The sequence below is a fragment of the Monopterus albus genome, unplaced genomic scaffold (assembly GCF_001952655.1).
Source record: "Monopterus albus unplaced genomic scaffold, M_albus_1.0 scaffold87.1, whole genome shotgun sequence".
Classification (NCBI taxonomy): Eukaryota; Metazoa; Chordata; class Actinopteri; order Synbranchiformes; family Synbranchidae; genus Monopterus; species Monopterus albus.
Window position 1 is genome coordinate 824950 of NW_018127967.1, and position 12056 is coordinate 837005.

Below are 12056 nucleotides of genomic sequence, written 5' to 3' on the forward strand. Positions count from 1 at the left end.
GGAATGCCCCTTTTTGCATGCACAGACCCATTTTAAAATGGGGAAACACAAACAATCATACGCATCCTGTTGTACTTCCTCTGAGTTTCCACTGATCTCATGAGTCAAGGGGCAATAATGTCTCACATGAGGAACTGACTGAGGTGACAGGGACAAAGAAATAAAGCAAGTTTGAATTATGCTAGAGGCATACAATATCGGAATAGTGCGTGCTTGTGTTGCCACTGGACCCAGTATTGTCTAAGATGTGCATTAGTGGCTGAGATCAGATCAGGAATCCCATATATCCCTCTAGTCATTGGCAGAAGATAATGAAGCTATTGCATAAGTTCAAGAAAGAAGACAACTGTCTGGCACCACTGCATCATAATGGTGTTACACCCCCTTTTGTCTTATCCAATCAATTAGCAAAGGTTGCTACACAAAAATGCCTCATATTTCATTCAATACCATAAATAACGTTCTAAACCATTCCCATTTTTTTCTTAAAGATGCCACATCTAATATATCTGAAAAGTCCATCCATCCATTCATTATCTACTGTATACCGCTAATCCGAATAGTGTCACTGGGGGGCTGGAGCCAGTCCCAGCTGACACTGGGCAAGAGGCGGGGTCCACCCTGGACAGGTCAACTGTGAAAAACTCCTTAACTTGTTTTGTTGATAAAGTTTTGAGTATTAGAAGACAAATTCCTCGTTGTTCCAACCCACTTCCTTTTCTCTTGCTTGAGTACAGTCACACAGTTTAAGTCAGTATCCCTTTATTTAAAAAAAAAAGATTATTTTTAACTTCAAAACCTCAAACCACCCTACTGATTATTATTCCCTCTTGTTTTCTTAATGCTTTGACTGTGGTGGAGCCTTTATTTTCATGATTTTAAATAGAAATTTGGAATTCAAACATGCTGTAATCCAGCAACGAATTTAAAAAATAAGCTTGTACCTTCTGTACTTTCAAATTTTAGACCCATTTCTAAACTTCCCTTTTGATCAAAAGTCCTGGAAAAAAGCAGTATTAATACAGCTTCAGTCTTATTTAGACAGAAATGGTATGTTTGAGTTATTTCAGTCCAGCTTTAGAGCTCTTCATAGGACTGAACCTGCTCTTCAAGTTTTTAATGATTTAGTCATAACTACTGACTCAGGTGACTGTGTGGCTCTTTTGCTTTTAGACCTTGATATGGCCTTTGATACGTTATTATTTTACACTTCTGTTATTGCTCGTAGGTATAGCATGATGTGGCACTTTTCCTTTTTTCCGTTTATACTTGTTTTATGTTTTTAACTTACTGTATTTTACCATGTACAGTACTTTGTGTTGTTTTAGAAGTAAACTGACATTGAGACTGCATTGACACAAAGCTAAGAACTGTGTTGCTTACAGTATTCTGTTTTGATGTGGCTTACAGGTTTCCTTCATGTATTTTATAAATGTTTTGTAAATGAGTACGCATACAATTTGTTATGGTTGCTCCTAGGACTATCCTAGTTCCTTTTGTTATTATTATTGTTGTTGTTGTTGTTGTTGTTGTTGTTAAAACCTGTCCTACCCTTAGGTGTTACCAAGGTTTTATGATTTCACTTCTCCCTTTTTCACATTTGAAATATAAGCATACTAACAAAATAATATCTAAGACCAGGATGGAAACTTTGGTCTCCTCTGGCTCTCTCTTGTAGATGTTTCCATTATCTTTGCTGCATCCAAAATACTTTCTCAACATGACAGTGTTGGAAAGGAATGAGGGACCAGATGTGTGTGGAGCATCCAGACAGGGAGGAAGGTTGAGCAGATCACATATGCTGCTTTTCCCAGACACCGGTCTTTACTCTAATCTGCAGTTTCTTTCAAAAATGTCAGGCAGGAACTGGAAGACGCTGACTACGTTTTCATGCACTTAAGTAACCAGGTTACTGAGAGAAACTTAAGTGCATGTAAACGCAGTCACTCTGTGCTGGTATCGTTCTTCTCCAGTGTTAGCTTTGGCACCTCACTTTGATTTTGTTTTAGTCTTACTCTTTGGGAGAAGATCTGTTTTTTGTTTCATTATTACTAGATTAGTATACAGTAATGGTCAACAAAAACTAGAGCCATTTTAGTCCAGTTTTGTCAGTGAAATGTTGCTCTTGTTTTAACTTTTTAAAAAGTCTTACATCCAATGCACATTCTGAAGCTACAGCCGTTGCCATATTTGATATGCACAGATATGGTTACAGCTGTTCTCCTCTACCTATTCAGATTCCTGGGCTGCTTTTGGTTGCAAGTCTGCCCCCACACCTAGGTCTGGCAAATGTAAAAGCCTGAATGATTTTATATCTCTACAATTTTTACCTTTACCTGTGGTTGTTTTAGTTTCGGTAGCAGCAGTATGGCAGTGGAATAGTGGGGCATTCAAGGGAAGTTCACATAACACAATGGCACATTTCGTTTGTGTCGCAGGCATTCAAGAAAAAAATTGTGTGATTTGAGTAATGGGGGCCTGTGCCCCAGTAGAGCTTTATGTCTAGCCCCTGCTTAACAGTAAAACAACAACCACATCTGTACTATTCTCACTTATGTTGTACAGTTGAGGAATCTAATCCAGCAAAAGCTTTCACACTCTGTAATATATTAATACTTCACAGTCAAATTAAGGAGGTACCTGTATGTATACTTTGAAAATGTATGAGACATACAGCTAAACTGGTTAATGTGAAGTTACTGCCATATGAAATACGACACCTATCCCTTCACTAATATCTCCAACACCTGAACTTTGAGAATTGCAGAGATTATAAAATGTATTCTTGTTGTATTTAATGTAAGGCAGAAGAACTAAGCAGGAGAGCAAAAGGGCCAACGTAGATAAAATCCTGAATGTTCATGTCTAAATCCAATATTCATCTGCTGCACAGACTCCCATTAGACACAGACTCCATTTAACATTACCATGATGACAAATTATGATTATTACAGTGGTGTCCACACCACCATATTGCCTTCTTATCAGTACAAGCGGTCTTGTACTTGGCTCCATGCTGAGCCCCTAAAAGCCACTGCCACACACCCTTGCCTCACAGGGGCCTCAGGGAGCCTTTAAAGAGCCTTTAAAAATATGAGTAATTTGAGAAATCCGACACCCATTTGATGCATCCAGGTAGGCCGCCAAGCACTGGGCTTGTAAAACAGGGAGGGTCCAGATGAAAGACAGGCCGCGACAGTATCACTAGAAAAATCTCAGTCCCTCAGTGTAGATGAACAGGTGCTGCATGACATGTGGGTTCATAAAAAACTGCTGAACACTGTAACACATGCTATCCCCCCACCATACTGCCTCTGTCTCTGCACTAGCAGGCTTTGTCTTCAGAAAGGCCTTTGGGCATGGTGTTGTTTTGAAAGGTCTTTGAGGAAGAGATAGGAAGAATGTGGTGGAATGTCTGTAGCTTTTAAATGCATATGTAGTTCAGGGGTATGCAGAGTTTCTGGTTTATGTATGGAGACATAGCTATACCACTGTCCAAGAGCATAATTGTTTTTAGGTTTTCAAAGTGAAGTTTCTAAGTAGGTAATTTTTTAGCCCTGCTGATATTGAATGGCATTGATTTGGGTCACTCTGAAATAAAGTAGGCACCTTTTGAATGGATTGCAGTGACGTTTTGTACGGATGGATGGATTCTAATGACTTCTACTATGTGATCCCATAACTTTTCTCTAGCTCACCCATGAGGATATTTTTAGCAGAATAAGATTTCTGAACAACTATTGGATGAACTGCAATAAAATCTGATGAATACACTCATATTCCCCCAGGATGAGTTTTAGCTAATGATCCCTTGAATTTTACCAAATGCCATTATTATGTCATGATCTTGACCAAAATGAATTACATTTCCATTAGCCTTAGTCATCTATTATTGTGCTTAGTGCTAATTCATAAATGCTAGGATGTTAACACACAAAACAATAATGGCAATAGTAGCAAACACTGTATGTCTGTTAGCATTGTCACTATAAGCATGTTAGCATGCTGATATTAGCATTCAGTTCAAGATAAGACTAGCAAAGGTGTAAACACCTCTTCAAATACATGTAATACAGCCCATTCTACAGTATGCATTTATATGTTCTGCACTGTATAGTAATACATTGTTGAATATTCTGAACACTGATATTTGTGTATTATTGGACTTTAACGGATGAACCTTTAGCCTCTTTTAGGCAAAAAAAACTGGTATACAATGTCAGTCCATATTTAATTAGTGTTGGGCTCTTTACTCAAACAATGTAATATATTACTAATTGTTCATTACACTTTTCAAAAATTATTATTACTTCACTTTTTACTCCCTGCCAAAAGTAACTTCTTACACTACTCATTATATTACTTTTCCATTACACCCCACAGATTGCTAACATCTTGCAAATGTTTTTTTTTTTTTTTACCTGGGGGTCTGCTGGTGCCTGCTGGTATTTTCCCAAGGATCTATCTGAAAGACGGAGTCAGTAGTAGAAATAGACAACATTTCATCCACCACATGTCCAAACAGAAGCTTCCTTAGTTCTTTGTTGCTTGTTGTAACCTGCTGTCAGCAATTAAAATCCAGTTTTGGTTGTTTAGCCACTGAAGGGCTACAGCCGTCCCCCGCAGCCAGAGAGGGCTCATCTATGTTGGGGTGTATGTCCACCAGCCTCACATTGTTGTGTTGTTTTAATAAGCGTTTCAAGACGTTTGAGGTCGTGTCTTACCTCAACCTGCATACAGTTTACATTTTACAGTAATGTTCTTATCACCTTTCATCTCGATAAAATCAAAGAATTTCCAGCACTTCCATCTTCCAAGCTAGGTTACTGCTTCTGGTGCTGCTAAATAATGCGTAGTGACGTGTGCACACACGATGCCTACAAATATTAAATATCGAATATCAAATCAATCTTTGCCACGGTGACAACAAAAGTAATGTTGTAACAAGTTATTTATAGAGGGATTAACTGTAATATTACTACTGAAATTTTATTTCTAACATTTATGTTATCACAGTAACACGTTGCTAGTAACATGTTACAACGCAACACTGAATTTAACCAATTCTAACAATCAGTTTACTCTTCCAAACTACATTTGGTTTTGGTAATGCAGAGTTTTACTTAAAGGGGCATAAAACCTTTTGCTGGTATCATTTCCACTTTTTGTCCCACTCTGGTCTAAAACAGCAGAAGACATTCATATGGAAAACTTTAAACTCTGTGTTAGATTCTCCCTCTACTAGCTGCTGGTAATGAAAGACTGTCTCAAAGCCTGCCTGTGATGTTTTAGGAACATCAAACAGGTGATTATGACTTTGCAGCTTCCACAGCTGCCAGGTGCTCTCCCTGTGGAGCCAGTTTTACTCTTTTATTTTGGACGTGAACAAGAAAATAACTGTCTTTTTTATCTGTAACATGAAAGAAACGTGCCCCTACAGGACTTTATGAATGAGTGTAGTTGCTTTTTTGTCATGTCCTTGGCACCGGAAGAGGTCATAGCATGGGAACAACATTGGTGCTATTTACATTCTTTGTTCAGCTACAAATTTAAAGAAAACATCTGAAAACTGAATGCTCTCCACTACACCCCTACAAATTCACAGAGTCCGTACATAAATATATTGAAGCTCTGAACCTTATTTTAGTTGCAGTTTAACATTAGAGATAATGATAGATGACATAAAATATCCTCATTGCTCACCTAAAAGGTATTTTCCTCAAGTCTCTAGAAACTACTATATAATTGTTCTTATAAAACATACAGAGAAAGTGAGAGAGAGTGTACTTTCCAAGATGTAGCCTATGTGAAGGGTTGTTATTGATGTTTGAATTGCATTGTTTCATCCTGAAATAACTTGATACACAGTGATAACATTTACCTCTGCTATCAGATTTTCTATTGGCCAAACTGTGCATTCACCACTGGGACCTACTATGTAACTAACAAGCAACAAACTGTCAGTACCAACTGAAAAAGCATAGAAAAATAAATAAATAAATAAATAATCTAATGGACTTGGTTTTTAGGTCGAAGACGTTTCACCTCTCATCCAAGAGGCTTCATCAGTTCTGACTGACTGGTGTTGAGCCGGAGATATTTATCCCCCTTGGTGGTGTATTGGGAATCAAAGGACTGAAACACCACCGATGGGGATAAATATCTCCGGCTCAATGCCAGTCGGGCAGAACTGATGAAGCCTCTTGGATGAGGGGTGAAATGTCTTTGACCTAAAACCAAAGAGAATCTACACGGACATGTCAATACCAACCTAGCCTGGGAGAACCGTTTGTCCCCCAGAGAGAGCTGGAGGGTGTGGCTAGGGAAAAGAAGATACTGTATGGGCTAGCTCGTTTATACTACTCAGCCTGCTGAGCCAACACTCTTATAATGTGCAGAAATAATTGATGCTTTTTGGAGGTTAATGTTTTTTTTTACCTCACTAAGTCTGCAGCATTCATCCATGTACTCCTCCAGGCTGTCACTGGTGGTCCTCCTCCTTATAGGTGCTGGCTCAAAGTCATTGCCTGTCATGTCATCACAGGTTCCTGTTAAGGATTGCTTCCCAGTTCTCATATCCTTTGAGCAGGTCCCTTCAGTTACAGAACTGTTTGTCTGTTCAGATGTCTCCTCATTTCCTTCAGGCCTGCTTCCTGAAGCCTGACACTGGACCATATCCATGCAATCACCTTTGTGCAGTTCTGCTCTCACAGCTGAAGAACTGTGTTCCTCTGAGTGTATAAACACACTGTCCTGAGTGACCACAGTTGTACTCAAACTGTTATCTAACAGGTCCTCTGGCTGTTTAATCTCTGAGCTCTGTGCATGTCTGCATAGTTTATCAGGGAGAGTAGTAGGGCCAGAGTTTAAGTTGCAGGAGCCACAGGAGGACTCTCGGCTGTGGACCACAAAGCTCTGCTCAGACTCTGTTGGGGTGGATGGAGAGTTAGCTCCACTAGGAAGCTCCACTCCAGAGTCCTCTGACTCAAACTTATACAGCCCTGGCAGCTGAGAGTCTGAAAAAATGGTGGGTAGGTAGTCTGAGCCAGACTCCATGTGAGGCTGTCTGGATTTGCTATCAAGGTGGGAATTCACCTTGGAGACTTTGGTGGGAAGCAAGATCTTGCGCTCGGCTCTGGAAATAGCGGACGTGGCAGTGTCAGCCATCAGGAGCCTCTCGTTGAAGTTGCTGAAGAGCTTAAGTTTTGTCAGGACAACCTCGCTGTCCAGTACTGTATTGCTGTCTCCTTTCCCTGATAAAGAAAAACAGATAAATAAATATACATTTATTCTAGCAACCAAATCTCAAAACATCCTTCAATAATATTTTGTAACTGCCTAAGTCGTTTCTATTCTGATGCCTTTATTGAAAGCATAACATTGCCTTCCAAAAGTTTGGTTAGGCAAAGATCATGGTTTGGGCTAAGGTTATAGGATGCTTATTGCCATGGTTAAAAACATATGTTTTGACAATTGAGGTCAGAGTTGAAAGAAACCAAAAGTAGTCTCTATATCATCTACAGCATACCTGGAGTGCCATTTTGTAATGTTGTCACAGTGTTAAATGTCTCTGATGTGCCTCAAATGAAACAAAAGACCTTGAATTACCTGAGCCAAATTTAAGTGTAGGCTAAGGCTGTCAAAAAGTGGGCTTGTTTGACTTGGGGTATTTCAGTTTCTGTCACATTACAGTATGTAATATCTGGCTGATGATGTTGATCCAGGTTTTGAACATCAACTGCCCATATGCAGAAAGCACTGGATATCTACAGTGATAGAGGACCAGTACAATTTGTCATTGTCCCAAACCCGAGTGTGCAGCTTTTATCTGAAGCTCTAGTCAGGACAGTTACAGGAAGTAGCCATACATGTGTTCTCCTCTTTCTCACTCACTTGAGCAATTTGATATGTTTCGCTATCAATCAAGTATCACTTTTTCCCTCTCTTCAAGGCTTTGAACTTTAAGAGAGCAAAAACAAGCATTCCCCTTTCCTTGGGGTAATGCAGGGGCCCTGATAAAGATTAGGGATTGTTACTGTATATTTGTTCTTGAAAGAAACATTCAGCTAAGTTTCATTTTGGAGTAATATGTAATTCCAGAGTGCTAGATCGCACTTAAACAATAATGAAGTTTGGGCAACTTCCTACAGAATGAATTGAAGATCTTGCTAAGGCAAATATGAGATTAAAACGTCTTGGAAGTGGTAAATCTGACAATTTTCCCTTTCTGAGGGGAACTTTGGAGGAGGGTGTCTTCAAGGGAAATTTCTCCAAAGCATATAGTGAGAATCTGAACAGAAGCAGAAGTGTTTGGCTACTTCCAAAGAGACACAGCAAAGTAAAAACAAAAGTAGATATGCAGTAAGCATGTGCAAGCTGCCACGTCCATCTGTGTGGCTCAGATGTGGCAGAGGGGATGTTGTGAATTTGAAGGGTGGAGGCCTGCACTTAATAATGAATGATTCACAAGCAGTTAGTTATAAACAGGATGATTACTGATTGGCTTAAGATTCCAACCTGGCACAACTGAAGATCATAAGTGTAAATTATCATTAAAATTGATAAATACCAAACAACCCAAATTTTGCTTATGAGGAAATTGGAAGTATATCAAATAGATGAATACTGTAAACCTGGGGTTAATTAAAGAAAAATGTCCTCAGAAAACATTTTGTTTTGATTACAAAGTCAATCACTCAACAAAACAGCAACACACCCGCATTTCCAAGAAAATAGCCGCTGTTTTGATGACCTCACTGAAGATTAGGAGCAGGTCTGCCAAAACACAAAGAGTTCATCAGCTTCTGTAGACTGTACCAGGCCTCTTCCCATGTTAAACAAGGGCTGTTTTTCTACTTTGCTTTTAGTGCAAAAACCAAGAGCCAGCAACTTTTAGTGGCTAAAGAGTAGCTTCCCTTTTTCACACAGTGCTAATTATGGCCAGAATTGAGCACTTAATCCAGTCTCTTCAAATAACAAATGAGCACAAAATGATAAATCAATGTGTACATCACCAATAATTAGTCTTCCATAAAAACAGCAGCACTGGTATTTTATTGCAGTGCGTTATATGACACATTTCCCTGACCAAGATCTCTAGAGGCTGTGTAAATTGGAATTGGAATATGAATTAATTATGAATTATAACTGTCAGGACAGAATGTCAGTGTCAGGTTGCTTTAAAAATGTCCATATTTCACAATGATGTCAAGGAGTAAACAGTGTGCTGCATTCTGAGATTTTTTTAGGGAGCTCTTTGGAAAAATGACATCGAGACCAAATGTGACGGAGAGTATGATGTGAGGGGGGCTTTTCTACTCAGAACAATGGTGTATCCTGATATCCTTATCTGGTGGCTCAAAATGCAGGGGTTTTAGTGTTTCAAGTTCAGAATCAAAAAAGCATTTTATTACAAGGCCAGCAAAGTTCAGCTGCCTTTTCACTATCGGAACCTAACGAACAGTATGACACTAGACTTCCTGCTTTGTTTTTCCAGTATATTTACTCTGTGTCGGTTTCTGCTCAGACAAGGGAGGGGCTGCTCACAGCTGAGCAGAGAGAGAACACACATAGTGCAACAATCAGCCAGTAACAGAGACTCTATGAGCAGCTGATCAAACAGCTGTTGAACAAGCAGAACACAAACCTGCAGAAATGTGACGTCTTCACTGGTTCCACTCGCTGAAGTCCCTGTTTTACCCTTAAACCAGTGAGTGTGCTTACACAGCGTGCTTGTAATGCTAATGACTGAGGTGTGAAGATGCAGACATTTAACCAATCACGAGCAACTGCTCTGCATACACCCATTCCTTCCCCCCTCATGTCCCTGGAAGCTGATTTTTATGATACCTCATGAGGGGTGCTGAAACTTAGGTCCCAGAACCCATGCTGAGTGTTATTTGGCTTCACACATTTCTGTAGGTTCCTGCAATGGAAAAACCCCTTTAGACACCTGAGAGCGTTTGTACTTCTTGACCAGCTGCATCACCGTCTGGTACGGCAGCACTACTGCTATGGACCGCAAGCGCCTGCAGAGAGTGGTAAAGACTGTGGAGAAGATCACCAGGACTCCACTGCCCTCTCTGCAGAGCATTTACCACTGCAGGGTGCATAGGAAGCCTCCATCCTCAAAGACCCCACCCATCCCCAGCACGGACTGTTCATACCCCTACCCTCTGGTCGGAGGCTCAGAAGTGTGAAATGCAGGACCGCTAGACTGAAAAACTCTTTCTGACTGCCATCAGACTCCTAAACAGTTGACTCAGGATCTACCTCATGTAATTCCATCTGTACTGTTTACATACTCAGTTTGCACATGCACAGTTGCACACTCACTCACTGTGGTTTACACTCCACAGCTCCCACGTAGCACATATTCTCTCTGCATTATATTGTGTTCTTGTTGTATTTTATTTGCTTCTTTCACTTGCTGCTTAAAGTGCCTTAGATTTGTGTTACTTATTTATCTACTTTATATTTCATTTGTATTTTGTGGCATTCATGTGGACGGCAAAGTAAGAATTTCATTGTACAGGGAAACATGTTTCCTAACTGTGCATATGACAAATAAACACTTTGACCTTTGACCTTGACCTACATAGTGTAGCTACCGCTAGCCTAAATCTGCATTTATGTAGAGTTCTAGGCAGTCTGTGATTATATAGTGACAATGTTTAGTTTGAAATATTAGTTTACTTAAGGGATCTCACATTTTTTTGTCATGGTGTACTGAAAATAACATTAATGCTACATCCTTTACTAACTAATGTAACTAAGCTGTTCTTTTTGCATGATACATAGCTACAGTAGCTGCTTGACAACTGTAATGTTAAGACAGTGGATTAAAACACATCCTGATCTTATTGAGACTTCCTGAATTAATACATAAAGTAACTAAATAAACTAACTAACCAGCTACATTAGAAGCTACTAATGTAAGTTTTAATGGCGCTTTTGCGCTAATGGCTTAATTAATATGTGGTTATACTAATGTTATGGTTGTCAATTGAATACCACCACTTCTGTGTACCACACAAAAAGAAGAGCTGAATGTTTATGCTAGTAGATGATGTCGCATTATCAGTGTGATGACAATAGAGAAATCCCTTAAATAAAATCTGTACATTGGACTCTCTGACTTAACCCTATAGAACCATTTGTATCATATTTGCTACATGAGTTTCTGAACAAAGAAAATTGCCAAAAATGCCCCATGTATCAAATGTGATACAAAAAAAAATAAAAAATAAGCAAAATAATATAGCACATTTATTCCTATATGCCTGGACTGTCTGTCTATGCATAAATGGCAAATAAAAATCTTCAACAAGCTTTCTCTAACCTTAACAAAGTAGCTTTTGTGCCAGGTCATATATTACCCAGAATCAAACAACATTTCTGTGAGAGTTGTAACAGTCATTTGTAATAGTTTTGGAAGAACTGAGTATCTATGTCATCCTCTCCAAAGAGGCAAAGCAGAAAAAGGTTGTATTATCATTCTTTTTAGAAAAAAAAAACAAATTATATAATTTACTATTTGCTTCTTGGAATATTCACAGCAATTCTACACAGATGCTGTTGTGATGTGGTGAGCTCTTCTTGGGGGAATCAGAAAAAACATGCAGGAAAAGGGTTAAACTTTAGCTTTTGACTCTCAAAATAATTACCTTCTGTGTAAGCTAGAAAACTCATTTCCTGTTTTTGACGAATCTTGGAAAAACTAGTAGAATGCACGCAGCTATTTCCATTGTGGCGTCAGCAAGTCACAATTGAGGCATATTGTTTCTCCCAGTGACCTCACTGTGTGGAGTAAATTGAAACTCATTGTGTGTTCATGTCTATAACCTAAATTAGTGTTTATAGTCTGTGGAGCATTGGCTCTGAAAAACAGTCAACACCAGAGTGTGGTGTAGTGAGTCTTCAGCAATATATACAATAGTGCTTGCAGCTGACAAAGACATAAAGAGTACATTTTATTATTTCAGCTTAGATTCCTGCAGTTTTTCCCTGAAGCCTACTGCTCTGGCATACATTTGTATAAATGTTTGTCAGAGGCT

At 39.2% G+C, this 12056-nt stretch overlaps 1 protein-coding gene across 2 annotated transcripts in view; it reads right to left on the reverse strand.

The window, feature by feature from the left end:
* Positions 1-12056, reverse strand: part of LOC109964316 (uncharacterized) — a 39624-nt gene that overhangs the window by 21932 nt on the left and 5636 nt on the right. For both annotated transcript variants that reach the window (XM_020607524.1, XM_020607523.1), the window contains exon 2: positions 6439-7253. In XM_020607524.1, the coding sequence (XP_020463180.1) occupies positions 6439-7253 (815 nt within the window). The remainder of the gene's footprint in view (positions 1-6438; positions 7254-12056) is intronic.